Source organism: Camellia sinensis, chromosome 4, assembly GCF_055761805.1.
Source record: "Camellia sinensis isolate YWXY chromosome 4, ASM5576180v1, whole genome shotgun sequence".
Classification (NCBI taxonomy): domain Eukaryota; kingdom Viridiplantae; phylum Streptophyta; class Magnoliopsida; order Ericales; family Theaceae; genus Camellia; species Camellia sinensis.
Genome location: NC_138964.1, coordinates 172670696 through 172698366, shown reverse-complemented (window position 1 = coordinate 172698366; position 27671 = coordinate 172670696). Strand labels below are relative to the sequence as shown.

General features: G+C 37.2%; 1 protein-coding gene across 1 annotated transcript; it reads left to right on the top strand.

The window, feature by feature from the left end:
• The first annotated feature begins 21557 nt into the window (after nucleotides 1–21557).
• LOC114306394 (putative inactive receptor kinase At1g48480) lies at nucleotides 21558–26613 on the top strand. The gene is made up of 2 exons (XM_028251617.2): nucleotides 21558–23038; nucleotides 25558–26613. Exons 1-2 carry the CDS (start codon nucleotides 21763–21765, stop codon nucleotides 26226–26228), a joined length of 1947 nt encoding a protein of 648 aa, XP_028107418.2. The 5' UTR covers nucleotides 21558–21762; the 3' UTR covers nucleotides 26229–26613.
• Nucleotides 26614–27671: the final 1058 nt, after the last annotated feature.

Below are 27671 nucleotides of genomic sequence, written 5' to 3'. Positions count from 1 at the left end.
TATACTCAATTTATTAACGAAAATTTCCTTTGCTTTTCACTACTGTCTGTTAAGTGTGCTAGCTATCAATCTAGTAGGATGTAAGATCATGAGTAAATTAAACATCCGATTAAATATCTGCCGATTAGATAACTACGTATCTTTTCAATTTATCCGAATGAATTAATGAATATGCCCTTGCTCTAACTAATGAATGAACTTGAATGTTGAATATCGGTGGTTCATGGAGTGGCTAGGGCACATGAATCTATCGGCGCAAGGCCTTGAAATTTAGCAAATTATTAGCTGTTAAGATTAACGAATCTGCCCTTATCCCAATTAATGAACTGGAACGCCGAATATTGGTAGTTCATGGAATGGCTGGGGCACATGAACCTATCGGCGCAAGGCCATGAAATTTAGCCGATTAGATTAACGAATCTGCCCTTGCCCTAGTTAAGGAATGAACTAGAACACCAAATATCGGTGGTTCATAGAATGGCTGGGGCATATGAACTTATCGGCGCAAGGCCTTGAATGCAGGCATTGATGAGATTGCCTCGGGAGTGCTGCCCCCGTAATCAATAAATGGGACAGGAGCTGCGTGCGCGGAGGCGCCATTGTTGCGTTCAAATCCAACAAATTGAGAGAGGAAAAAAGAAGTGTGGACGACTGTGGATGGTAAGGAGACTATTCTTCAATAGCAGAGGGAAAGGTAGGACACTCGTGGAGCTAGACGCAAAGATGAACTGAGGTAGCGAGCCTACACGCACGGGGAGTAGGGCATCGAGGAAGCGCGAGAAACGCTAATCCCCACGTCACCGAAGTAGGTCACCCAAAAAGGAAAGACAACAACGAGGGAACTCCCTTCGTTCGAGAGGTGAAGTAAGTGCGCCACCACACCCGTTGAGTTTTTCCGTTTTTGTTGGGAACAAACCGATGACGAAGGCGGATTCCATCATTCGCGACCCAAATGTAGCAATTGAGTTCGCTCAACAAATTTTTCCGCTAGAAGTTCAGCAGTCCATGGTCGGCCGGGCTGATTATGAAGTTTTTCGGGAGGGTGTTCATGGAGCAATAAAGGGTTTGTATACCTCTTATGAAATTGGCATGCGCCTGCATGCCACGCGAAGAGAGATAGAGCAAAGGGATGCTCGCATTCAGAGCTTGCAAGCCCATGCGGAGAAGGCCGAAAATGAGCTGAAGAAAGCTAACCTCTCTGAGACTCATTCGGCGAGTCAAGTGAATCTGATTGTCGCGGATCGAGTAAATCGCCGAATTCTAGATCACGCGATTGCCGACCGAGAGACGGCTAGTATGTTCTCAATAGATTCTGCCAAGGCTAGGTCCTATAAGAAAGGCTTCCATGAGGGCCGTAAAATTGGAATAGAAAAGACGAAGGAGAAACTAGTCGAGAAGGTCTATCGATGCGAAAATCACAGATTTAAGCATAGATGACCAAGGCTCTTCAGGCCGCGGGCGTTGATTCGGCGTCACCTTTATATCAAAGTTATACTTTTCTGTTCGAGGCTTTCGAAGCCGAATAATTTTTTTTTTTTTTTTTGTAAAGCATGTACTTATGATTTATTGAATAAAACATATTATTCTGAATGTCTCCAAGAGTGTAATTTCTTTACTGAAAATAAATATTAGTTTATCTGATGTTTGTAGACAGTAATCAATCTTCCTTGAAAATCTAGTTGCCTAATACTTTTATGTCGATCGTAATCTCCATGAAAGAAGCTTCGAATTCGGAGGCTTAATCGGCCCAAACGTCATTCACGAAGGGCGCTCCACATTTGGAGGCTTAATCGTGTTTGGCCCAAATGTCACGTGGGTGCTCCGAATTCAAATGCTTAATCGGCCCAAACATCACGAAGGGCGCTCCGAATTCGGAAGCTTATTCGGCTTAAAAATGTCATGCACGAAGGGTGCTCCAAATTTGGAGGCTTAATTGTATTGGCTCAAATGTGATTCACGAAGGGAGCTCCGAATTCGGAGGGTTAATCGGCCCAAACGTGTCATGCACGAAGGACGCTCCAAATTCGGAGGCTTAATTGTATTGGCCCAAATGTGATTCACAAAGGGCGCTTCGAATTCGGAGGCTTAATCGGCCAAAACGTGTCATGCACGAAGGGCGCTCCAAATTCGGAGGCTTAATTGTATTGGCCCAAACGTGATTCACGAAGGGCATTCCAAATTCGAAGGCTTAATTGTATTGGCCCAAACGTGATTCACGAAGGGCGCTCCGAATTCGGAGGTTTAATCGGCCCAAATGTGATTCACAAAGGGTGCTCCAAATTTGGAGGCTTAATCGTATTGGCCCAAACGTGATTCATAAAGGGCACTCCGAATTTGGCGGCTTAATCAGCCCAAACGTGTCATGCATGAAGGCGCTCCAAATTCGGAGGCTTAATTGTATTGGCCCAAACGTGATTCACGAAGGGCGCTCCAAATTCGGAGGCTTAATCGGCCCAAATGTGATTCACAAAGGGGTCTCTGAATTCGGAGGCTTAATCATATTGGCCCAAACGTGTCATGTACAAAGGGTGCTTCCAATTCATAAGCTTAATTGTATTGGCCCAAACGTGATTCACGAAGGGCGCTCCGAATTCGGAGGCTTAATCGGCCCAAATGTGTCATGCACGAAGGGCGCTCCAAATTCGAAGGCTTTTGACATAACTAGAACTCACTGGGTAACACAACCAGAACTCAAGAGAAAACATTGTATTGAAAAAAGAAAGATATACACGGCGTAAAATCAAAACAAGCTGTCGTGCCGTACAAGTTGACTTAATGATAAAACTTGCGCAAGTGTGTGGAATTCCATGAACGTGGCAAGCTTCTTCCATCCATGTCTTTGAGCCGATATGCCCCTGTCTCTGTGATTGAGTCAATCTGATAGGGGCCGTCCCAGTTAGGACCCAATTTTTCGTCAGCCGAATCACTAACAGCAGGAAGCAATTTCTTGAGGACCAATTCTCCTGGTGTATAATGGCGTAGCTGAACACATTGATTATACGACTTAGCAAGCTGTTGCTGGTACCATGCCATGGATGTAAGGGTGCGGTCTCGGCACTCTTCAATCAGAGTCAAGTCCAAGGCTATCATCATGTCATTTCGGCCCATGTCAAAAACCTTCGATTTCAAGGTTGGGAGGCTAGTCTTCAGGGGGATGATTGCCTGGGTTTCGAAGCATAGGGAAAATGGTGTTTCCCCAGAGGATCACCTCGGTGTAGTGCAGTGAGCCCACAGCACACTAGGCAACTCTTCGACCCATCTGCCTTTAGCTTTCTCCAGCCTTTTCTTAATGTCGTCCAAAATAATCTTGTTGGTTGCCTCCGCTTGACCATTGCTTTGGGGGTAAGCCGGCGAGGAAAAGTAGGGCTGGATACCATAAGTGTCGCACAATTCTCGATACACACCACAGTCAAATTGGGTACCATTGTCAGAAACAAGTGCCCGTGGTATGCCGAACCTTATTATGATGTTTTTCCATACAAAACGCTTGACGTCAGAATCTCAAATATGTGTTAGTGCCTCCGTTTCGACCCATTTTGTGAAATAATCTGTCGCAACAATTAGGAATCGCCTGTTGCCTGGGGCTCGTGGTAACGGTCCAACAATATCGAGCCCCCATTGAGCGAACGGCCAAGGACTAGTGATAAAATTTTACTCATCGACTGGCAGATGAGTTAAGGGGGAAAACTTCTGGCATTGACCACAATTCTTGACATAACTCTCAGCATCAGTTCTCATGGTCTGCCAATAGTACCCCTGTGATATAGCGCGATGAGCCAGAGAATGTCCGCCCGAATAGGCACCACAACTGCCTTCATGTATTTCAAACAGAAGTTCCTCGATTTTATCCGGGTGAACACACTCTAAGTACGGCCCAGAGAGAGAGATTTTTTGTAGAGCTTCCCCTGCGGATCCAAATAGTATCGGAGGGCTTTGTTTCGTAGTTTGTGTGCTTCTTTCTTATCCATCTGGAGCTGCTCTGAAGATAGGAATGTGGCAATAAGGTCCATCCAACTCGGACCCGGTTCGATAACGTTGACCTGAACTGATTCTGAAAAGGCAATGCTCGGCTTGGGGACGAACCCTACTTCGATTGTCCGCTTAATTTCTAAGTTGATAGTAGAGGCTAAGCAAGCCAGGGCGTCTGTATGCGTGTTCTGATCCTGGGTTATCTGATTCAGTTTGTGGTGATCAAATTTCACGAGCAAAGAATTCGCCATTTTCATATAGGCTACCATGCGGTCATTTTTGGATGCATATTCCTCTTTCAACTGGTTGATTACAAGCTTTAAGTCACAGAAGATAAGCAGACGTCGCGCACCGAGGTGAAGTGCATTTTGCAGGCCGGTCAACAGTGCTTCGTATTCGGCCTCATTGTTTAATGCATCGAATCCCAATTTGACGGCCTGTTCGATTATTGCCCCTTCGGGGGGTCATGATTACTACGCCAGTCCCACTGCCATACTGGTTGGATGACCCATCGCAATACATCTGCCAAATGTCACCAACGTACATTCTTCACTTGGGCTCAATTTGCACTTGATCAGACTTAAAGTCGACGAGGGATTCTGTGAACTCGGCTACAAAGTCAGCAAGTACTTGCCCTTTGATGGAAGTTCTGGGTAAAAGCTAGATATCATACTGGCCGAGTTCAGGAGCCCATTTCGAGACGCCCCCTGACGCTTCCGCGCGACGGAACGCTGACTGGAGGGGATATTGCGTTGGTACCCCAATGGTATGCCCTGAAAGTGGTGCATCAGTTTTCTTGCAGCCATGACGAGAGTGAAGATAAGCTTTTCTAATGGAAGATAACGTGTTTCGGTGTCAGCCATAGCCTTGCTCACATAGTAAACTGGTCGCTGCTCCCCAAGTTCTTTCCTTATTAGTACGGCACTAACCGCCCGATCGGATACTGCCAGATACAAGATGAGTGGATTGCCGACCGCTGCTATTGCCAAGAGTGGTACTGATTGGAGATAAGACTTTAGGCCGTCCAAAGCGGCCTAGCACTCAGGAGTCCAATCAAATGCTCTGCCTTGCTGAAGTATGTGAAAGAATTGTCGACAGTGATCTGTGGAACGGCTGATAAACCTGTTGAGCGCGGCAGCCATCCCTATTAGCTTCTGAACCTCTTTGACTGACCAAGGAGATCCAAGCTCTAGAATTATAGTGATTTACCTTGGATTGGTTTCGATTCCGCGGTGGTTAATGATGTAGCCAAGGAATTTGCCGGATCCTATGCCGAATGCACACTTAGAAGCGTTTAATTTCATCTTGTACTTTCGCAGGATGTCGAATGTTTCTGAAAAATCAGCTAGATGGGAGTTCTTTTCCTTGGATTTGACCACCATATCGTCGATGTATACTTCCATGGTATGGCCGAGTTGTTCCTTGAGCATGGAAGTCACTAGTCTTTGATAAGTTGCCCCCGCATTCTTCAGCCCAAAAGGCATGACGTTGTAGCAATAGGTTCCTCTTGGGATGAAGAATGCGGTTTTTTCTTGATCCTCCCGAAGCATGACAATTTGATGATAGCCTCTGTAGGCATCCAAGAAGCTCAGGCGTTGATGATGTGTCATTGCATCTACGAGTTGGTCTATTCTGGGCAGGGGAAAACAGTCATTGAGACAAGCTTTGTTCAAATTCATAAAATCCACACAGACACGCCAAGAGCCATTCTTCTTCTTGATGACCACAGCATTGGTCAACCATGTAGGATGAGTTACTTTGCGAATCACCCCAGTGTCAAGTAACCGATCTACTTCTTCAATGATGGCCGAAGCATGCTCCGCGGCTGACCGCCGACTTCTCTGAATAATTGGCTTATATTTCGAATCGACGTTCAAGCGGTGTTGGGCCACTGATGGGTCTACTCTTGGCATCTCGTATGGGGACCATGCAAATACATCAATATTGCCGAGTAAGAAAGCTACCAACTCCTGCCTTTCGACTTTATCCAAGGAAGCGTCGATCATGAAGAACTTGTCAGGATTTCCGTCAATTTTGATCCGATGCAGGACCTCGGTTGCTTTTTCACTTGGGATCCCCTTGTAGACACCCCATTTTTGACCGACCTTAAGACTCAGACGTCATCAATTGAGCGCTCAATGATCGCACATGCTTGTGCTCGTTTCGAGTTTCCGGAGTTTTCAGCTGAGTGCCTTGCCTTCGGGCCTCTGAACTCTTTGTGTTTTGGCTTGGTTTGTGGACCATGCCTTGTTGACCTTGCCTGGAAGGAGAGAGAGAGGTCTGTACGCCACTTTTCGTAGTCGTAGACTACTTTTCCCTCTTGTAGGCTAGTTTCCGATTTTCGGAGCCTTTGGCCGAGCGCCTTGTCTCGGAACCTCTTAATGTTCTCCTCTTGGCCTAGTTTTTGGACCATGCCTTGTTGCCTTTGCCTAGAGGGAAACAGAGGTCTGTAGGTCACTTTTTGTGGCCGTAGACCACCTTTCTCTCTCGTTGGCTACTTTTTGTACCCGTAGACTAGTTTTCGGGGCTTCTGGCTGCGTGCCTTGTCCCGCGGACTTTTGTCTTGCTTCCTTTTGGGTTTGGTTTTGAACCAAACCTTGTTTTCCCTTGCCTGGAGAGTGGAACAGGGGTGTAGACCAGTTTCTCTCCCTATAGACCACTTTTCTCCCCTGCCAACCAATTTTCTGCTCGGCTAGCTGGTTTGGGTGGTTTGTAGACCACCTAAAGTGGTCGGCAGCCATGCCACCACCTTCCTTTCTTTGTACAAACCACCTCTCCCCCCTTGCTGACCAGTTGTTCTCCCTGCAGACCACTTTTTGTGGTCGGTCGACTAGTGGGAGTGGTCAGCCGACCACCTCAACTGGTTGGCACATTTTCTGTAGTTTTTTACAGATATTTTCTTGCCAGCTGTGCCAACTGTTGGGCACAGAAAGCATCCTCCATATATGGAGGGATTGCTTGAAGCCTTTAGCTTATCTAACAAGCTTAAGGCATGGATTTCTATATAAGGGAGCCTCCTCCTTCTTGCTTTAGGTTCAGAAATTTTGCATTAGGGTTATACATATATCTCTATCTCTATATTGCTCTATTTGCTCCATATTTGTGCTTAAAAGTGTAGTTTCTTCACACTTTTGCAGACAAACACCTACTCAAACACCTTTGCCTTGGAGCTGAGGCACCTTAAAGCTGGTTTTGGAGTTTTTGGATTGCTTTTGGTCCAAAAAGGTTGCTGGAGTTGCTGCTTTGTCCTTAGTCTTCAAGGGTAAGAAACTAGCCCCTTAAAGCTTTGTTTTTGATTAAGTCTTTGGCCCTATTTGCATGATGTTTTAGGCCTAACTTTCAACTACAAAAAGCTTCATTTTCCAGTGTTTGAAATGTTTGTTTAAGGCCTCTTTGGTGTTGGGGGTGGTCTACCCCCTTTTGTGCCTTGCTTGGCCTTGTTTTGAGCCTTCTCTTTTAGGCCTTTGGATCACCTTTGTTTGGCCTCTTCACCACTGAATTTCAGAGGAATTTTAGTGGTAGAAAGTGTGTTTTGAGGTCCCAAATAGGAGGGGGTTGTCCCCCCTCCTCTTCCCTTGTGTGCTTGTGCTGATGGCTCATCAAAGTAGCATGTCTTTCTAGCATGTTTTGGCTCCATCCCAGCATGCCTTAGGCCTTATTTTAACATGATATAGCTCTGTTTTGGGTTGGTTTGGTTACCTCTTACATGCTCCTTGCACTTGTAGTGCAATTCCGCTCACTAGCCTAACATACATCATGTTTTGGAGCATCATTCTAGCATGTTTTTGGCTCCACTCCAGCAAAATTTTACTTATGTTTTTCCATGCTTAAGCTCTGTTTTAAGTGTTTTGGGTCATGCATGCCTTGCTTTGTATAGCCATAGTTCAATCTTGCTCACTAGCTTTGCGTTTTGAGTCCACTAGCATGCATTGCTTGGGCTATTTTGCATGATTTAACATCATTTGATATTTGATTTCAGAGCATGTTTCACTGTCATGCCCTCACATCTTTCACTCTTTCAATGCTTTGGAGGGTTGGTGCTTTATGCCTTAAACATGAGCCATTATGTATGCCATCTTGCCTAAGCTTTTGGGCTGTCATTTCAGCGTGTTTTGGTGTTATTTTGCCATGATACAACTCTATTTTTGATTGGTTAGAGCATCCTTCATTTGCTTCTTACACTTGTAGTGTAATCATGCTCATTGGCCTAGCTTACTTGATGTTTTAGCTTACCATGCTAGCTTGTTTTGGCTATACTCCATGCATGTTTTTTTGGCCTTGATTTGACATGCTCTAGGACTGTTTTGGGTTGTTTTGGCCATATGGTTCATGTATTGCATAGTTGTAGTGCAATGGGCTTGACTAGCCTTATGTTTAGATGCCTCTAGCATGCTTTGTTTGAGATGTTTGCTTGCCATGACATCATTTAACATGTTATTTTAGAGCATATAGCATTGACATGTTCTCACTTCTTTCACTCTTTGAGTGCTTTTAAGGGTTATGCCTTTGTGCCTCACTTATGGCCTAACTTGTATACATGCGTGCCTAGGCTTTTGAGCTCCCATCTCAGCATGTTTAGGTCTTTGTTTTGACCTAATTGAGCTCTATCCATGGTTGGTTCAATCATTTGTACCATGCATTGCATGCCTCTTGTGTTGTCCCCTTTAGTAGCCTTATGCCTTAGGCCTTCTAGCATGCTATGCTTGTGTTTTTTAGATGATTTGGCATCATTTCACACATGATTTCAGAGCATATAGTGTTGTCACACTTCCGTGTTTGTCACTTCTTGATCATGTTTGAGAGTTGTACTCTTATGCTTAGTTGATGAGCCATTGCATGAGCATCACCATCTTGCCTTTCATGCCATCATTTTAGAGCACTTTGGCCATTATCTTGGCATGCATGAGGTCTATTTGGGACTGGTTTGGTCCATGGAGTATTGCATTACATAGCTCTTGTGTTGCATCCTTTACTAGCTTTTATGCTTAAGGGCTCTAACTTGCCATGCTCATGTTGTTTGCATGTTGTTTGGAATGATTGTTGTATTGCATTGCATTGTTGTTTGGATTGAACGTTAATCCAAACACGAGAAATGAGGGATGTTTCATACTTGAAGTGATGAAACGTGCCTCATTTCTCGGTCGTCGACCCTCTTGATCATGCATGATAGAGGTTAAGGCCCTTATGTGTTATTTGTGCATTCATTGACATTGAATTGTGCAAACTTGGCTTCTCGGCCATCGTGCATTGCGATGCATGGTTGGTGGCCCGAGAGTCGAGTACCACACGTTCTTGAGCTTGAGAAATGATAGGGAGGGTGGTTGTGCACACATATCTTGCAAATACACTGTTGTGCCCCTTCTTGTTCTCTGTTGCAGCAAATTAGAGCTTGGCAGAATTTTCTGGTCGGCAGACCGATAAAAGTGGCTGGCCGACCACTTTTTCTGGTCTGTAGCATGTGTAAGTGGTCTATAGGTGGTCTACAACACCATTAAGTGGTCAGCAGCCTTCCTGGAGGTCTCCATGATGGAGTAGAAGCTATTTGGAGGTTTGTGCATTGTTCTGAAATCAAATGCAAACAGAGGCAAGTTGGGGCATAATAATGGATTTCCAAATGAGACGACCGAGCATGCATGCACTTCTCACCCCGAGGCTCCTTTTAACTGCTTTGCTTAGTTAGTTAACTATTTGGTTTTGTACTTAAGTAGTTAATACACTTAGCTATTCATTTGTGTTTGTAATTAGTTAACTTGTTAGTTAATTAGCTTCGTTTTGTAATAATTAATTTAATTAGCTTAGATTAGCTAGTTAGCTTATTATTTGGACCCTCCATCGAGAGGGCAAATTTTGTAATAAGTGTGCATGTGTGTGATGCATGTCTTTCAACCCCATTTCTTTCTCCCTTTTACTTAACCGCTTTCTATGGTTAGTTTAGGGGCATGTTTCAATTAGCATACTTTTGCTTGCATGCATGCATCATTCATCTGTTTTGCATGCACTGGACTCGGCGCATCATTCAAACTGCATCGTATTTCAATACCAATTTGAATACATGTTATCTAGTTGCATTCATATGACATATTAGAATAGCCGAGCCTATCTTAGTTGAATTTTTGCATGTGTTGCATTAGGCATTGTTAACATAGCTAGGATCATGCATGGATTACTAACTAGCTTCTTTTTTTGGCTCAGAGTACACTGTGAGTGTTTACACTTTAGCATCCTTGCATGTGTGTAAGTGACTGCCATGTTTAGCATACTTGCCATAAGGCTAATTTCTTAAGTGTTTAATTGTATGAATGCCTGTGGATGGAGGCTTAATTGCCTGAATTGAAACAATTCATCAAAATATGAGTTTTAAGCCCACTTGAGAGTGGCAAAATCATTTTGTTTTCTAAGCCTATTTGAGGGTGGCAAATCCGTGTCTTAGCCTACTTGCGAGTAGCACTTCCAAACCATTTTCGAGAAACATACATGAGACGTTTTGTTCCAATTCTTGCGATTGAGTCTATACTTGTGTGTTATGCGCATCACATAGTAAGCTAGCTAATAAATCAGAATAAGAACACATGTGTTTTCAAAAACAGCATAACATGTTAGTAGAGGCCGATCCTTTGATCGGGCGAGCGGGGGTGCTCATTTCAGGACCTTTCCGTCTCGTTCCCAAGTTCCAGAGCCGAGGCAACTTTGGTGATGACGGACACGTGGCCTTAGGCACGAGTCAAGGTTTCCTAAATTTTCCCAAAATAAAATATTTAGGTGGCGACTCTGAAATCTGGCAAAGCAATCCATGTTTGGCGCTTTTTTGATTCAAAATTTGATTTTCCAAAATAATTTGCTAGATTTGGACTCTTTGGTGATTTATCAGTCTTACATTGCACTTTGTGAGATTAGATTCAGAACCGTGACAGGAGTCCGAATTGTAGTAGCTATGAACCCAATTCGCGCCCTCGCGCATAGAGCGAGTTCGGGCGGTCTACACCCCCAATGTCTTCGAGGCTCTCCCTATTTGATACCTCAATTGAATGCACTTCCAGTTCCTTTGGTCTCTTTGTAGCTAAAAGATAGCATGCCTGCGCCGATTTCTAAGAGCTGCAAATTTGTTCAATACCGCATTCAGTCAGAAAACGGAGCAGGTGTTGGTAGGTGCTTGGCATGGCTTGCATTGTATGTAAACAAGTTTTGTCCATGATCAGATTATACGATGAAAGGAGCTTGACAACCAGAAATTCTACGTCTACTGATCTGGTGCCGGCCTGCACTGGTAGTGTGATCTTGCCCAAAAGATACTCCGGGTTAGCATTCAAGCCGAATAACGGGTAGTCAGCCGGAGATATGTCCGAATCGGTAAAGCCGAGCTTGACAAAATTTTTGTGATATATTATCTCCGAAGTGCTGTCCTGGTCAACGAGAACACGCTCAATGGTAAATCTATTTAGACGTAGCTCAAACGAGGGGATCAGTGTAGGGGTGAGTCACTCCAACTAAATCACTATCATCGAAACTAATCCTTCCAATGTCGTGTGGCCGTTTCGCTGGCATTAAAGTGCTATGGGTGCTAGACCGCAACTGGATTGTATGCACCTCGGGTGGCGCCGGTAGGCTGTATATCATATGAATTACACCAAGAGGAGGTGACTCCGGCCGTAGAGCTACTGTATTTGTTGAATTGTTCTTCCGGACGTATTGCGTAAGACGACCGTCTTGCACCAACTCTTCAACGTGATCATTTAATGAATAACAACTATCAGTGTCGTGACCATGGTCTTTATGATATTCATACCGTTTATTCTATCTTCTCGCATCGGGAGGTCTCGTCATCTTGGGTGGCCACTTGAAGAATGGAAGGTTCTACTTTCAACAAAATCTTATTGATCGGGTCTGTCAGCTCCGTGTGTTTCTTGCCTGAACGCCTTATGCACCTGCTACCCACTTGATACTATTCATTAGCTCGATGTGAACATTGGTCGTTTGATCGGTGCGAGTCATGCCTTTTATCTCGTTTAGGTTGATTCTGCCGCTCAGGGCTTCTTGACGGCATGGCGCTAATCGGCTGAACAATTCCCGACGTGGCCGTCTCAACGGCTTTACGTTCGGCTTTGACTTGAAGGGCATCATTTTCCACTTTGCAGTATTCTTCGACTTTCTTCATTAATGCCTAGACGACTTTGGAGGGACGCCTGGTTAACGAACTGCGAATGGGGGCTATCAGGATGCAATCCCATCTTAAAAGCGGTGATGGCCATGGAATCATTACAAGCATCATTTACCAGATTAAAGCACTCTTAATAGCGGGCCGAGTATTCATGAAGAGTTTCTTCCAGTTTAATTTGCATGGCCCAGAGAGAATCGACTTGCTTCGGTTGGACCTCATTAGTGATGAATCTCGACCTGAATGACTTTTGGAGTTAGTGGAAGCTCTTAATCGATGCCGGCTCCAGTTTATAGTACCACCTCATGGCCAGTGGTCCTAGACTGCTTGGAAATATCCGACACATGAGGGCTTCGTTGTTAGCATGGAGCGTCATCGCTTGCTTGTAATGACGAATATGATCAGTGGGGTTTGATTTTCCGTCATAAAGGGTGAATGACGGTGCCTTGAACTTTTTGGGTAGCACAGTCCTGGCGATTCATCGCACGAATGGGTCATGTTTATCTTCTTCATCTGAATCATCGCTTCTCCTTCGTCTATGCCGTACGTATGGACTTCCTTTAGATGAGCTGGATGCATCAACTCACCCTTTCTTTCTGGGCTCGAGAGATGGTGAGTCTGAATCACTATCATTGTTGCGTTTCTGAAGTCAACGTCGGCGACCATCCTTCTTTGCCGAAGGTCGATCCCGACCTTGGCATGCGGCTTGTTGGGACTTCGCCACCTCCAAGGCCAAATCCTGGTGCAGGCGCTCATTCTCAACCATCATGTTCTCCAGCCGCTGTTCATTTTGCTTTGCCTGATCCATAATTGTCTGCATCGTCTCATGCATTGAAGTTGAGGGTGAGGTCTGAGCTACTGAATCAAAGTTCAAGGCAAGTCGCGCGGCGATATTCTCCGGTCCTAGCATGTTTCTTGAAGTGAGGTCATCTCTTGGTGTAGTTTCGTCAGCGACTATCGGAGGATCTTCCGTGACGCTCGCCATGAATAAAGCTTGAGTATTCCAACAGACGGCGCCAATTGTGGAGAAGTAGGTTTGGAAATACTCTTGGATCCTGAAGCACGTCCCTGATCCTCTGATCGTCACCTAAAAAAGGGATTAACACTGCGGTCGAGGGTGCCGGAATTAGCACTCCAACGGATAAGTTAATGTAAGTCTATTGTTTTCTTGAGGCTTAAGGTTTTTAGATCTGTTCTTACATACATTTCTTTAGTTGATGCTCCTTTATTTATATTCCCTTTTGGGCCCCAGGGTCGGGCCCACTCTTAATCCATCGTGTAATTGTTTATTCGGCCCCTTCTGTCGTATGCCAATTCTCACTCGGCTTTTTGTTCAACTGGTTCTATGGCCGATTAGATATTCGGAGTCTGGATCGTACAGGACGGAGCCGAATATAACATATGTATCCCGATTTTCCAAGTGTACCCCGTATCTCCACCATCACCATTATTTGGCTCCCACAAATAGAATAATCAAAAAGAATATAAATTAAATGAAATAAAATTCTTAAAAAGAGAATTTATCAAAAAAACCTCTCTCAAAAAATATCCCTACATGTTTTGGGGTGCAAATTTAATTTGTGCCTGAATGAGAAAGTCCAATTTGAATGGGTTACGTGCCCTCTGCCTTTTCACAATTTCTCATTTTTTTTTTCAACTCTACAAATTTACTCAAAAATGTCACACAAATAATATGACAATACCCTTTTTTTTTTTTAATGTAAATTCAACTCATCTTCATAAGTATGTCTTATTCTAAAGTGAATGGTACACTTTGAGTCGCATCATTTTGTATGAATTTTTTATTTATATATTATTATTGTTACTAAAATCAGAGATTTTGATTTATGATTATTTGTGTTGAAATTAAAAAGTTTGATGGGCTAAATTAAGAACTTTAATTTAGGCGATTTGTATTAAAATTATAAATTTTTGGAGGGATTTTAGTTTCTTTATTTTTAAACAATAATGAAAAAATTATTTTATTTTTAAACAATCATGAAAAAATAATTTTATTTTTAGTTATGAGTATTATGAAGAATCAATTACAAGATCAAATAGGTGATCAATGAAATTAACAATAGCTTAATTATATATGGAAAGAGACAATTTTTTTATAATATTGATAATGGAATATTATTATAAAAAACTTCCAAAGTATAAAAGTTTATATTAAGAACTTTTGTAAAGAGTATTTAAATGTTTAGGTATAAAATTAGTTCACAATTTCAATATTATCTTTTTACTATTGATTAAAAAATAAAAAATTCAACATTTTAGTCAATGGGTGTCCTTCATGAATTAATTTTCTAGTTTCGCCATCGGGTGCAAATTCAGTGTCTAGGAGTACAAGTCAAGTCTGTGTGGGGTGCAAAGTGCAAGTTTAGTCTATTACACCCTACACTTATTTGACTTGCATGTAACAAAAACTCAATTTACATCTCACACAGATTCAACTTGTACCTCACACAGATTAAACTTGCATCCCACATAGACTTGACTTGCACTACACACAAACTGGACTCATATCCAGTGGCAGAGCCATAAAATCAATTCAAGAGGGACACCCATTGACTAAAATGTTGAATTTTTTTATTTTTTATTCTCTTAATCAATAGTAAAACGATAATATTAAAATTTTGATCTAATTTTAAACATAAAAGCCTAAATAGTCTTTACAAAATTTTTTAATATAAAATTTTATACTTTGAAAGTTTTTTTATAATAATATTCCATTATCAATACCATAAAAAAAAATTGTCTCTTTTAATATATATAATTAAGTTATTGTCAATTTCATTATTTGATTCCATAACTAATTCTTCTGTCTCATAACTAAAAATAAAATTATTTTTTCATGATTATTTAAAAATAAAATTATTTTTCATTATTATTTAAAAATAAAGAAACTAAAATCCCATTAGAAATTTATAATTTTATTACGAATCACCTAAATTAAAGTTCTTAATTCAGCACATCAAACTTTTTAATTTTAACACAAATAATCACAAATCAAAACCCTTAATTTTAGTAACAGTAATAATATACAAATAAAAAATTCATATAAAAAAAAAATTATATAACATGATGTGACTCAAAGTGAACCTTTTACTTTAAAATAAGATATGCTTATGAAGATAAGTTGAATTTATAAAAATAGTATTGCCATATTATTTTTATGATATTTTTGTATAAATTTATAAAGTTGCAAAAAAATAAAAATATAAAAATGACAAGTGAGAGGGGGAGAAGGGGGGCGTGGGACCCTTAGGTTCCATTTGTTTTCAGAAGTAGAATGAGAGGGATTTATAATGAGAAGATTGTTAGTGAGAGAATCGATAATGAAGGATTAAGTAAAATTATATTTATTTTGATGATATTTGTTAATGTAGAAAATTTTAAATTATTTTTATATAAAATAATAAAAAAATACAAAAACATTAAACATTAATGTTCAAAAAAAATGCCCAACATGTAAAAAATAAAAAATTTCTAAAAAAATAAAACAAATAAAATAATAATTTTTACTTTACAAAAATACAAAAAATTAAACATTGATGTTCAAAAAAAATGCCCAAAATTTTTAAAAAAAATAAATAAATAATGCAGCAGACTATTTTTCTAATACCACTTCCACTTCCACCTCCACCTCCTCCATCTTAATCTTCTTTCCAAGGCCTATCCTAATACTAAGGAATTAGAAATTCCCTTATTATCTTTCAAAACAAACATAACATATAGTGAATCTCATCTCACTATCAATCTCAATTCTCCCTCTATAACTCCAAACAAATGCGTCTTAGGTCTTTCTTAAATCCGCTCCTACTTGCACCTTATACATGACTTCTACTCTACACAATTAGACTTTCACTCAAGCACAAATTAAACTTGTACCTCAAAACATGTAGAGATATTTTTTTTAACACGAAAGATAATTTTCTTTTAATTTTCAAATATTTAGTTCATCCACCCCCCAAAAAAAGAGAAATGATCACTTTTTTTTAACTTTATTTTTTAATTTTATTAATTACCCTCGATTTTAGTTTTTTTTTCCACTTACAAGTTGTACATCTCATTTTTTTTTATGACGATGTAATTTTTTTATTTATTTCAAATTTTTATTTTTGAAATTTAAAATTTATATAATTAATAGTAATCTTATTTTGAAGACATCAGCGGTATTTTTTAACAGTATCATTGTTATAAAAGTAAAATTGATAAATTAAAAGTTATATATAGTTTATTAAAATAAAATAATAGTTAAAAAAAAAAAAAAAAAGACAGGAGAGAAGACGGTTAGAGTAGGGAAGAAAAGAGGGAGAGAGACGTGTCAGAGAAAAGAGAGAGGTGACAGAATTGAGAGGCGCGTGTGCGGAGGGAATAAGAGATTGTTTGGAATGTTTTAAATAAGTGTATTTTTTATTTTTTTTAATTAAAAAATTAAGAAAAAAATATGGATGATTGAGTTAACTTTTTAAATTTTTATATAAAATATGTATTAAAAATTGTATAAATTAATGTATAGAAAAAAATTAAAATTAAAAATTATGCAATCATAATTTTTAACTTTTAATAAATAATAATAATTTTTTAATTTTTTAAATATTTTTTAGACTTTTTAATTTTTTTTTTAACTTATCAAACTTGACCTAAATTCTCATGACTTGGGAGATGATTTTGACTGGCTCACTCCCTTAAAATTTTGTACTTTTTCCCCACTGATCAGGTTGTTTGATAATGACTTTTCTAGTTGATTTTTTTAATTTTTTCAGATTTTTTTAGTTTGAATTTTTTTTTGTTTATTTGGTTTTTTTGTTTTGGTTTTTTAGCTTTAGGATTGGTTTGGGATGTTTTAAAAAAGTGTACTTTTTAACTTATTGACTTATATGGGTTGGGTTTGATGTGATGTGTTAGAGAGGTGATGTGATTTAAATAAGATGATATGACTTAAATAAGATAGTGACTTTTTAACTTTTTATATTATTTAATAGATGCCAAACTTGACCTTATTTTTTTATTTTTTATTTTTTTGGCATTGGAATGATAAAACTGTGTTTTTTTTTTACTTTTTATTTGTATATGTGAGTTTTTTGATAATTTTATAACACTTTTTGTGATTTTGGAGCTTTTTTTTTATTATTATCTTTTTGTATTATTTAGCCCAAATGATTCGACAAACCAAGGCTAAGAACATCCATAATGGATGCACTAAGAGTGTATTTGTTTGCACAGACTGGATAAGGGGATATTAGAATCCACCGAACTGTTAGTTCTAGAATATATTATCTCCAGACTATTTGATTGAACTGAATTAGTATCCCATGTTTGTTTAGTCATGAGATTAGATGTCTGGAAAGAACTATTTAGTTGGATGGAAACAAATCCTATATTTGTTTAGAATATTATTGAGAAAGATAAATGTTCAAATGACTATTTTACCCACTTTAATTATTTACTAAGTTATCGCAATATTAAACATATCTTTAATATTTTAATTACTTTTAACTAGATTAAATAAAAATTTATTTTATTTTATTTTTTACACAATTAAATAAATTTATTTTAAAAATAATAATGAAATTAAATAAAAAAATTATTAAAATTTAAATAATGAAATTAAATAAAATATAAACAAAATTTTAAAATAAAACATCAATAAAATATTTACAAAAAATTATTTTAAAAAATTAAATAAATAAAACATCAATAAAAATTAAATTAAATAATTTTATTTTTAAATTGAGACATTTAAATTTTATTGAATTTTACTAAATATAATACATAATTAAATAGTAGATGGTCAAAATGGTCATTTCACCACCTAATTCCATATCCCCCTTATCCCTCCATTTGTGTCCTACTCCCCATGGGATACATAGTCCAACGGATTTTGGATTAACAGTCCGGAGGGACTAATAGTTCGGTGCCAAAATCTGAACCAAACAATGAACTATTAATCCAAATAGACTAATACTCCAATCCTATAGAATAAATCCTCAAAACAAACACACTCTAAGAATATTAACAATGGACACACTAAGCTTAACGTTAGTGTCAGATGCCAAGTTTTGGCTAGTTGAAGGTGTTGTTTGGGGTTGCAATGGAGCTGCTAACTTGTGTATTTGTGCTCAACGTTAGTGTCAGATGTTAACTTGTGTGTTAACTGCAGCCAGCGGTTTAACCAGTAAGGGAGAGAGAGAGAGTTGTGTGCCCGGAAATCCACCCCCTGACCTTCGGACCCTTTAAAAAAAGAAAAAATAAATAAAATTGGATATGACCGATTGACTGGCCGGATATCTGGCCAGTCAACTGCAATAATTTATTTATTTACTTGGTAAGACTTTTTTTTGGGCTTAAATTTTTTTGATTAAATTAAATTATTTATTTATTTATTTTATTATATATATATATATTTAACACACCTCTTAACACATTGATTGCATCACCACCCACTCTCTACAATTAACAAACTTTTAACACACCTTAACACACATTTTTGGACCCTACTTTTATCACTTTTTGTCATATAATATACACTTTAACAAATATTTTTAACACATCCGTTGTGGATGCTCTAAATTAGATTTTCTACTTCCACTGGGAAATAATCACTCAGTTTGATTTTAGAATTTAGAAATCACTTTTCAGAAAATTTTACTTTTTTTTTTGTATATTTTTTTATTTTCACTGAATTTTTTAAATATTTTAATATTTTAAGTTTTTTTTTTTTTAAATTTTTAGACACACCTAATAAGCTTAAAAAGTATAATATTTGTGATTTTTTTTTATAGAAAAATTCACTAAATACTAAAAATATAAAAAATCAATACATCTTTTTTTGTATTTTGTGTATTTATTAATTTTAAAAATACTTTTTACAAATATTTCACTATTTAGATACATCTAAGTAAGGTGCATTTAACAAAGTAAAAAAGTTGCTTAAAATTTTAAAAATATTTACTAAAAACAAAAAATAAAAAAAATAAAAAATTCAATTTTCAGAAAACTGAAACCAAAAATACTAAATTGTTTTTTTTTAATTGAATAAATGAGTGTGAGAGAAAATTTAAGAGAATAAGAGGAGAGAGAAAAAATGATTAATTGATTTATTAATAAAAAAAAGAGAGATGCGAAAGATAAAAAAAAAAAATTGTTAAGCAAACATATGTTTTATTTTTTTAATCCAAATATTAATTTAAATCCTAAATCAAATATTGTCATAATTTTTTTTTGTGCACCATTCAAATGAGAAATTATTGATTAGTTCAGGGATAGTATCACGTAATATCCTATATGCATTGTGATTGATGGAGAAATGGAATTCACAATTTATATTAGATGATTAGGAAACATAAAATGACATAATAATTTGTGATTGACCAAAAACATATAGGTGCCTTAGCTCAACCAATAATTTTTGGAGAACTATATGTAGGTGGGAGTTGTGAAAAAAAATTACAAACATATAAAAATGTAAATGTGTCTATAATAAAATTTAAATAAAAAACTATAAAATACAAATATTATTTACACCCTTCATATATTAGTAATTTTTTGGGTAAATTATACCGACACTCCTTAAGGTTTATGTTTATTACAGTTCCCCCTCACGTTTTGGAAATTACATCTCCTTCCATGAGATTTAAAATTTCATTACAGATTTCTCCTCAACAATTTAATTTTTTTAAATACTAATTTTTCCCTCACTAAGTAAATTACATTGACATCCCTCACATTTTTGAAATTACAATCCCCTCCCTAAGGTTTAAAGTAGCATTACCAATTGCCCCCTTGGCTAGTATTAGTTGGGAAAAAAATTATTTGAAAAAAAAATTATTTAAAAAAAATTAATTGAAAAAAAATTTTGTTAGTAAAATTTTAAAATTTCTGTTTAAAAACCAACATAAACTCATTTTTTGAATTTATGTTTTTCTCTTAAATTTACAAACTGAGACAACCATTTATAAACCAAAAAAATTATCAAACAAGTTTTTATGACAGTTTTTAAAATTTTTGTAAATATAAATTGAAAAATGAAAACGAAATGGTTACCAAACAGGCTTTAGATGGTAAAAATGTAGTAAAATTAACAAATAATTAATAAGTTACCAACGTAAGAAATGACTTATCAAAAGATTCTTAGGCTATGTATTGTTTGATTTTTAGAATTTTTTTTGAAAATTAAAAATTAATTTGGTTAAGAAATAAAAAATAAAAAATAATTATCATTTTAAGTTTTGGACAAATTATATACATACGTATGGCTGTTTCAATTTAATTTGTAAAAAATTATTTATAACCACTCAAAAGATAAAAAATTATATAAAAATGATAATTATTTTTTATTTCTTAACCAAATTAATTTTTAATTTTAATTTTTTTTTTTAAAAATCAAACCATACATAGCATAAGAATCTTTTGATAAATCATTTCTTACGTTGGTAACTTATTTAATTATTTATTAATTTTATGACATATTTACCATCTGAAGCTAATTATTTCGTTTTCAGTTTTCAATTTATATTTACAAAAATTTAAAAAACTGTCATAAAAACTTGTTTGATAATTTTTTTAATTTATAAATGATTGTCTCAGTTTGTAAATTTGAGAAAAAAACGTAAATTCAAAAAATGAGTTTATGTTGGTTTTTAATTAAAAATTTAAAAATTTTACTAACAAAATTTTTTTCACTTTATTTTTTTTTTCAATGAATTTTTTTTCCAACTAATACTAATCGATGGGGCAATTGGTAATGCTACTTTAAATTTTAGGGAGGGAATTGTAATTTTTTAAATGTAAGAGATATCAATGTAATTTACCTAATGAGGATAAAATTTGTATTTAAAAAAATTAAATTACTGAAAGAGAATTTATAATAAAATTTTAAATTTTAAAGAAAAAAATATAATTTTTAAAACGTGAGAAGAAAAATTATAATAAATATAAACCTCAATACCGTCAGTGTACTTTACCTTAATTTTTTTCGTTCCCATTTTTTAAAAATAATTTTTAAAAAATTCTACACTCTTATTTTTCGTGTTTTTTTGTTTTTACTGATTTTTTTAATATTTTATGCAAATTTTTTACTTTTTAGACACACCTAACATTAATACACCTAAAAAGTAAAAAAATTGTAAAAAAAATCCTTTAAAAATTCACTAAATATCAAAAATATAAAAAAATACAAGAATTTAGTATATTTTTTGTATTTTTATGTATTTCTTAATTTTTTAAAATATTTTTTCATAATTTTTTTAATTTTTAGACACATCTAAGTAAGGTGCATCTAAAAAAATAAAAAAAAATATTTAAAATTTTAAAAATATTCACTAAAAATAAAAAAATACGAAAATTAAAAAATTCAATTTTCAAAAAATTTAATTCAAAAAATTCAAATCAAACAGAATAAAGTAATAACTATGTTGCAAACAAGTCCAAATTTTGGGGATTCAATCGGGTTTTTAATACGCATTCATCCATCCAATCACCGACCTCCCCCTCCTCCTTCCCCCTCCACTTTCTCTCTCTGAGAAAATCAGAAACAATCAACCAGTAGAGACAATAATCATAACAAGACCTTCATGAAACTCTCACTTCACACTTCACAGCCTCAAAAAAACCAAGCAAACCTTCCTTGAAAAATGAACCCTTATATCCTCTGTCTCCTCCTCCTCCTCCTCCTCCTCCTCCTCTTCCCCACCGCTAAACCCGACCTGGCCTCCGACAGAGCAGCCCTCCTGGCCCTCCGCTCCGCCGTCGGAGGCAGATCCCTCCTCTGGAACCTCTCCGAAGCCACCCCATGTTTCTGGTCCGGCGTCTCCTGCGACAACTCCTCCTCCGTCACCCAGCTCCGCCTCCCCGCCATGGGCCTCTCCGGCCAACTCCCTCCCAACTCCATCTCCAATCTGACCCACCTCCACACCCTCAGCCTCCGCTTCAACTCCCTCTCCGGCCCACTCCCCTCCGACTTCTCCTCCCTCTCCTCCCTCCGCAACCTCTACCTCCAAGACAACCTCTTCTCCGGCCCAATCCCCGACTTTCTCTTCTCTCTCCCCTACCTCGTCCGCCTCAACCTCGCTTCCAACCACTTCTCCGGTCCCATCTCACTCTCTTTCAACAATCTCACTCGTCTCGCCACTCTTTTTCTCCAAAACAATAACCTCTCTGGTTCCATCCCAGACCTCAATATCACCACTCTCGCTCAGTTCAATGTCTCCAACAATCATTTGACCGGTCCGATCCCTTCCATTCTCGCTCGACAGCCCGCCAGCGCATTTTCCGGCAATTCTCTTTGCGGCGAACCGCTCACTTCTTGCAATGGCACTTCAATTCCGACCAAAAAGAAACTCTCAGGTGGTGCTATTGCCGGAATTATAATCGGATCTGTAATTGGCTTATTGGTCCTTGTGGCAATTTTGATCTTTTTGTGCTTGAAAAAGAGTAGCGAGAAAGCGGATTCGAAGGAGGTTGCTGCGGTGAAGCAGACTGAAGTTGAAATTCCGGGCAGAGGAGATGATTCGGGTACTGGGTATCCGGCAATGGCGACCAGGAAAGGGGATGTGAATGTGAATGTGAGTGGGAGTGGGAGTGGGAGTGGGAGTAAGAGCTTAGTGTTTTTTGGCAAGTCTGAGAGGGGTTTTGATTTGGAAGATTTGTTGAAGGCTTCGGCGGAGGTTTTGGGGAAAGGAACGTTTGGGACGGCGTATAAGGCGGTTTTGGAGACGGGGACGGTGGTGGCAGTGAAGAGGTTGAGGGATGTGACCGTGCCGGAGAAGGAATTTAGGGAGAAGATAGAGGCTGTTGGAGTCTTGAATCACGAGAATTTGGTACCCTTGATGGCTTATTACTATAGCAGGGATGAGAAGCTTCTTGTCTATGATTACATGCCAATGGGAAGCTTTTCTGCACTCTTGCACGGTAAAGAAACACTTATATATTTCACACTCAGCTTTGTCTTTTTTGGAATGCTTGAGATTATAATTGTGGGGTATTGTTTTTTGCTACATCTTCATCATCATGGTTATCTTTTTAGTATTTGCATTGTGTCATTGCCTTGGATTGATTTTTTTATTTTGATTCTCTGTTTCTTTGTGATGCATTTTGTGGATATATCAGCTTTCTATAGATAAAGAATTATACTTTGTTGCTGATTTAATATGTGTTTGCTATTGGTTATTGCAATTTATGTGCAAGAAAGAAGTCTTTTTGTTGTTTGCCAAGTTTAGTATTGACTCCATTGAGCATAGGTTGAGTCATGATTGGCTTTCTTGAACTGAAAAAAGTGATATATTTTAATTACCATTTTTTCAGGACCTTAGATCCACACATGGTATTAGAGAGGAGATCTTATATTCTATTGCTGCTCTTCATAAATTTGCTTACAAAAATCAATTAAAATTCCAAAACAAGGAAAAAGAACAAAAGAACTGACTCTGATTCCTGGTCTACTGGAGTTGAATTCCTTTTTAACTGACTTGAAATGTCCCAAATGTGAATGATACATAACATAATGCAGTATTTGTCTTTAAAGCCAAAATGATCTTGTTTTATGGGCATTGCTTCAATTACCTTGCCTTCATATGGGCTCAAGATGCACTGCCATCCTCCTGTAACCCAGTGGCTGTTACATGCAAGGATGGACCATAGAAGAGACAGTGAGGGGCCATGGCCCCCCTACTCACTTGAACATACTGTTATTAGTATTGGCAAATAGCCTGTGCTTTTCATTTTATACTTATTTGGCCCCTCCCCAATTGAACATCTATGAACATCTATGAACTCTTTGTTTGTTCTTTTTCTTTATTCATTAGTTGGACTTAGAATATTAATTTATGATGAAATACCTATTTATATTAAAATATCTTGTAATCAATCAATTTATTATTATTGATTATATATTTCTTTATTCTAATGAATGGACAATGTGGAGTTAATTATATATTTTTAAAATTCATTGTTAGGGAAAGGCTATAATATACATGCCTAAAAGAAAGAATACTTTCCGTAACTTTATTATATTGATTCGTGATAAAATTAGAATGATTCGTAACTTTTCTCATTTCGTGACATTTTAATATTTTATATATAATCATAATGGTTCATAATTAAGATTTTTTTTATGATGCGCCCTTAATATAATCACAATTGTTTGTAACTAATATCACAAAAAATCTCAACTTTTTTTTAAATTTTTTATTTTTATTTTTATTTTTATTTTATAATAGGAGAGGAAGAGTGTACCATAATCTTTTCTTTTCATTGTTAGTATGTTCTTATATCATTGAGTATTTCTTGTTTTTGTTTTAAGATTTGCATTATTCACTACTACGTTGAAACTTTTATTTTTCATCAACTTTGTCTAGAGCATTACTATAGCACCATTGTAAATCCATATTCCTATTTAATGGCCCCTCGGCCCCAAAAATTTGGTTTTGTCCCTAGTTACATGTGAGGTTTCCAGGCAGGGATGGAGCAAGGACTTCTCCATGTGGGGGTCCAGAAGGAAGGAATGGGGTGAATCCCACAGTGCTGATGGTGGATTGCTCTGGGTTTAAACAGATTAAATAATTATTAAAATGTTATTCACGTCTCCATTCCTATCATTTGAATATTACTCTATATGTTTAGGTCCATGTAGCTTCACAGGTGGTCCAATTAAAAAACTCATAAGAGTTCAATCTCCTTTTAGCAATTTTTTTGGTTTAATATGATTTTACACCAACCAAGTAAGCTTTATACTTTGTTTATTGCAAGAGTTTTAACATGTGATTACTAATGGATTTTTAACAGGATCAAATCTGGCGGGGTCATTACATGAGGTGCTAAATTTTGAAGGGAAGCCCTTGCACATATTGGGCTTTCCAAAAAATTTTGGGGGTGCAACCCCTTGAAACCCAGCCCCCTCCCCCTCCCTCCACCCCTGCTCCCAGGCCTTTCATTGTATTCAGGAGGGGACATATAGTGATGCCATAACAGAAAACAGATTCCATTCTTTCCCCCGTTAGTAATACTTGTTATGTGATGAGTCCTTTGTAGCATGGAATGTAACAGTTTTTCTCCTTTCTTTTACTGAAACTCACCTTAGATATCTTTATTGAGATTTTCTCGAATCATCTTGTGCGAATAACTGTGGTCATTACATGGTTATCTAACAGTCATACATATTGCAGACTTTGTTTTTATACAATGAACGAATTGTATTTGTTTTGGTGTCTTATACCTGTGGTTTCATATGCAGGATTTAAGTTCTATTTTTCCCCTCTCTCATAAGTTGGAAAATCTCTCTCTCTCTCTCTCTCTTGTCTCCCTAGAAGTGTGATGTTTTAGAGGATAAAACAACTTTTAGGTTCGCAAAGAGAGTTGACAGAAAACAGAACCTAATGCCTACTTACCTTTCTATTTACTATAATTTATCCTTTCATTTTTCTTCATTACAGGAAACAGAGGAGCTGGCAGGACACCATTAAACTGGGAAACAAGATCTGCAATTGCCCTAGGAGCTGCACGCGGGATTGCGTTCCTCCATTCACAGGGCCCAACAGTTGCCCATGGAAACATCAAGTCATCAAATGTCCTCCTCACTAAGTCCTACGAAGCCCGTGTCTCCGATTTCGGTCTTTCTCAAGTTGTTGGACCATCCTCTACTCCCAACCGCATTGCAGGCTACCGGGCACCAGAGGTCACAGATACTAGGAAAGTCTCCCAGAAAGCAGACGTCTACAGTTTCGGTGTACTGCTATTGGAAATGCTAACAGGTAAGGCTCCCATGCATGCTCACTTGAATGAGGAGGGTGTGGACCTGCCAAGATGGGTCCAGTCTGTGGTTCGAGAGGAATGGACTGCGGAGGTGTTTGACCTGGAGCTCCTTCGGTATCAAAATGTTGAGGAAGAAATGGTTCAGCTATTGCAGCTTGCCATCGACTGTGTTGCTCAGTACCCTGACAAGCGCCCTTCAATGGCTGAGGTGAGTAGCCGAATTGAGGAGCTTTGTCGTTCTAGCTTACAGCAACAGCACGACCCACTGGGCGACATAATCAGTGATGATGCAGAGGAGCAGCAGGCTTACTCTGTTGATTCGGGTGCACCGCAATCTTCAGTTGCAGATTGAAGAAAACTCTCATCAATTAGGTGACGTGATTTTTTTTGGGTTCTTTTTAAAATTCTTTGGGCTCATTTTGTCATTGAGAATCAACTGTGCATCTTGTTTTCTTTTCTGATTTTTACCTTATACCAGCATTTTTTTTTCCCTTTTCTTTTCTCTCCCCTGGGCTGCCACATCTATGTAATATGTGTTGGTTAGGGGATTTTCATACTGTTCTTTTTTTGTTTGGGTGGTATCTGTCAGCTGTGAATAATTGTGAATTTGTTGTTTGTTTGGGAGTCTGGCTGGCCCTGTAATTAGATATTTTTTGTCCGTACTTTTGGTTTCTAAGTCTGATAAAACATTATTGATTGGTTGAAACAGAGTGGATTTTGGATTGTTGCTTTCATAATTGGTTCTAGGTTTTATGGCCATATTGCTCTTTGTATGTCTAATTAATCTCTCTCTCTCTCTCTCTCTCTCTCTCTCTGAGTGGTTTTGGTTGCTTTCATGAGTGGGATTGAGATGTGATACCAACTAAAATGAATGAGAGGTTTGAGTGTTTATTCTATTTGGTCCAATTGCATTAATAAATAAATAGAATAATCCAAGCTGTAAAATGGATTTAGAAGGTTGGAAGAATCTTTCTTCTCTCGGCACAGGAACCCATTTTTTAAAGAAAACCTTTTGGATTTTGGCAATTTGTAGTTAAGTTGGGGGAATGCTTCTTTAATTAAAATATTTTCAGTAGTTTTTACAAAAAAAAATTGTCAGTATCGACAAAGGTCGGCCGTCCAACCCTCCTTTTCGAACTTTCGGTTGGTTGGTGATGCTTGCTTTTGAATAGCATTTTGAACGAATTCTTCAGAAGAGATCTGTTTTCAAAAAGGTTAAGTTATTGCAGTAGTTATTTTAATAATTTTTTTTGAGTAATTATATTTGTAAAGTTTTGGAATGTTCTTTAAATATTTTGTGTAAATTGATATATATAATAAATAGTGTGGGAAGTCATAAATAAAACATTGTTAGCATCATTTTTATGTTTTAATTGGTAAAAAATAAAATGTAGTGTTTGAATTGCTAAATATGGCACTATTTTTCTTGTTGACCACCATGACTAGGCAATTGAGTTAAAGCCCATATCATCATATCCCTCCAACTTGGTTAATGCTTGTTGATAAGACGGGTACTCATAAGCAGGGGAGAGGAAGATAAATCATTTTTCATTTGAGAAATTCTATTGGTGCATCATATGTCTATAGTAATGATCTTTAAAATTTTTGGTTATGATCTTTAATATTTTTTATTATGATATATCAGAGTGTTAGTTATGATTTAATTATACATATTGTGATATTAATTATAATATTATTTTGATTATGAGTAAAAAATTCTTTGATTATACCTTATATGATATTTGGTTTTAATAATTTTATTATTATTATTATTGTATTTTTTAAGTTGGGATTC

Coding starts and splice junctions, on each gene's coding strand:
- LOC114306394 (XM_028251617.2), top strand. CDS start 21,763: ATGAACCCTTATATCCTCTGTCTCCTCCTCCTCCTCCTCCTCCTCCTC. Junction 23,039..25,557: donor CTTTTCTGCACTCTTGCACG/GTAAAGAAACAC, acceptor TCTTCATTACAG/GAAACAGAGGAGCTGGCAGG.